Below are 2,500 nucleotides of genomic sequence, written 5' to 3'. Positions count from 1 at the left end.
TTTGCTTTTGGGAGGAATCGGAAGGATACCTTGACACCAACAAAACTATTCCTAATTGTGAGTTTCTTAACAGGAGAACAAATCTGCCAAGGGCCCCTATTTCCAGCCTCAGTGTGTGTGTGCCTAACCTCAGCTGCAGCAAGGCTGGGAGGGTTTTTGTACGGCTGTCGTATGTGGCTCTGTCACTGTGCCAGACGCAGGGCGCAGAGATACACCGCTGTGTCTGCCAGCTCCAGGGCTGCGATGTTCAGAACTGTGGAGCTGTCATCAGCCTGGGAAGAAAACCTCTGCTGGGCGAATTCTGCTGTATCGCTCTGACCTCTGGCCTGCTTCACTCCTCTCCAGAGAATGTACTGCGGGGCTTGGCCGGGAAACTGACGGTACCAGAAGAGATACACGTAGCCGGTAGAGCTGGTATCATAAGAACAAGTGAGGGTCACAGCGTCTCCTTCTCTCCCAGAGAGGTGGGGTTCCCTGGACTGGACCGAGTCCCCCAGCGCAGCACCTGCAACAAAACAATCCAATTGGAGGACATCATTTCACCTGTACCAGACTCACCATGCGGTTCCAGGTGCATTGCCGTGTGAGACTTGCAATTTCGAGGAACGTTAAAGGTTTAGGCGCCCGACGGGGATTAAATTAGATTTAGGGCTGGACTAGAGGTAAGGGTTTGGCATTGCCGTTCGATTTGGGGTTAGCTTTGGAGTTTAGGGTCATGTTTCCAGATAAGGTTGAACGCTGGTGGGTATTTTAACTTTTAACCTTAAACCCCTCAGAAACCCCAGCCTGTTTACCTAGGTGATTAAATAGACAAATGCTGAATATATAATATGGCTCCATGGTTTTTTTCCTGTTGTGACTAAGTAGGACGCACCAGATACCCCTGCTAAGAAGAATTTAAACTTCAGGGCTCTGCAGTCAGCTACAACTGAGGAAGGTTCATCAGCATCCGGCCTAGTGGAGGCGGGAGGGGGATTGGGAAACTCGTAACAGACACAGGAAATGCGGTGAGTTCTGCTGAGTCTGCAGCTGACAACGTGATGACATTGAGGTGAGAAGAACAAGTCGGTGATGAAGGCTCCGGGCTGGGATACAGGAGACCTAGCATCGGTTCCCAGGTCTGCTACAGATCCCCCCTCTCTGACCTTGGGCAAGCCAGTTAATATCTCTGTGACTCCCTTTCCCTACCCGTACAAGAGAGATGGACATGTTTCTCTCCCTCACTGGGGCATTGTGAGGATAGATATCTCGAAGCGCTCCGGTATCATTCCGAAGAAGAACCACACAAGTAAGTAGATTTTAACAATGATATCTGGAATTTTCAAAACATAAGTTCAATGAGAGTTGGATGCCTAACTCACTTCGATTCCTGCCACATTTTTACAACAATTATTTTAATATTAGTTTGTCTTTTTCTACAACTGTGAGCGGGTTTCTCTCTCTCTCCCTCCCTCTCTCCTTCTTGTTAAAATACATTTTACCAAATAGTTCTCAATGATCAAACCTCCGTTTTCCCCAAATATACATAGAGAAAATTGCTTTAAGCCTGCACATTATTTAGAAGTAATACAAGGGAACAATAGTACTCTAACAAACCATTCTAGCATACAAGATTTGTTTTATGGTTTAATAGTGATCTGACTCTGTGACAGTTGGGACATGTAACTTAACCCCACTATACCCATCCAAAACTGAGAATATTTTATTAAAATATCCCACCCAAATTTTAACACACAGTTCGTGACAATTGGAATTTTTTTACATTGCCTTTTTTTTTTTTACAACTAGACCAGTGTAAACACAGAAAGGAATTCCCCGGCTATTTTCATCCCGTTTATGTTCTTCAAGGGAGATATTGTAATACAACTATTTATAGCTCTATAAAATTGATAGAAGTCTATAAAATCACGACTGGAGTTGAGAAAGTAAATAAATAAGGGTTATCTACTCCTCATAACACACGAACTAGGGGGTCACGAAATGAAATTAATAGGTAGCAGATTTAAAACAAAAAATGAAGTATTTATTCACACAACCCACAGTCAACCTGTGGAACTCCTTGCCAAAGGATGTTGTGAAGGCCAAGACTATAACAGGGTTCAAAAAAGAACTAGATACGTTCGTGGAGGACAGGTCCATCAATGGCAATTATCCAGGCTGGGCAGGGATGGTGTCCCTAACCTCTGTTTGTCAGAAGCTGGGAATGAGCGACAGGGGATGGATCACTTGATGATAATCTGTTCTGTTCATTCCAGGGCCGGCTCCAGGTTTTCTGCTGCCCCAAGCAGCGGGGGAAAAAAAGCGGATCGGCTGCATTTCGGCAGCAGCTCAATCGCGCTGCTCCATTCTTAGGCGGCGGGTCCTTCACTCCCTCTCTTCCTCTTCGGCGGAACTTTGGTGGCAGCTCAAAGAGGAAGGGAGGGACTGTGGGACCCGCTGCCAAATTCTCTCCGAAGACCGGACGTGCAGCCCCAAGAGTGGCTGGACTGCCGCCCATTTG

At 46.2% G+C, this 2,500-nt stretch overlaps 1 gene segment (V, D, J or C); it reads right to left on the bottom strand.

Annotated features, from left to right (window-relative positions):
* Positions 1 to 182: 182 nt before the first annotated feature.
* On the bottom strand, positions 183 to 505 carry LOC113405789 (the record flags this gene model as incomplete). The annotated part of the segment is given in 1 exon segment: positions 183 to 505. A coding segment is annotated over 1 exon segment (323 nt), but the record flags the coding sequence as incomplete, so codon positions are not given.
* Positions 506 to 2,500: the final 1,995 nt, after the last annotated feature.

This window comes from Terrapene carolina, unplaced genomic scaffold (assembly GCF_002925995.2).
Source record: "Terrapene carolina triunguis isolate 2854851 unplaced genomic scaffold, T_m_triunguis-2.0 Scaffold50883, whole genome shotgun sequence".
NCBI classification, from domain to species: domain Eukaryota; kingdom Metazoa; phylum Chordata; order Testudines; family Emydidae; genus Terrapene; species Terrapene triunguis.
The sequence above is the reverse complement of the archived record's forward strand: the minus strand, read 5'-3'. Positions and strand labels throughout refer to the sequence as shown.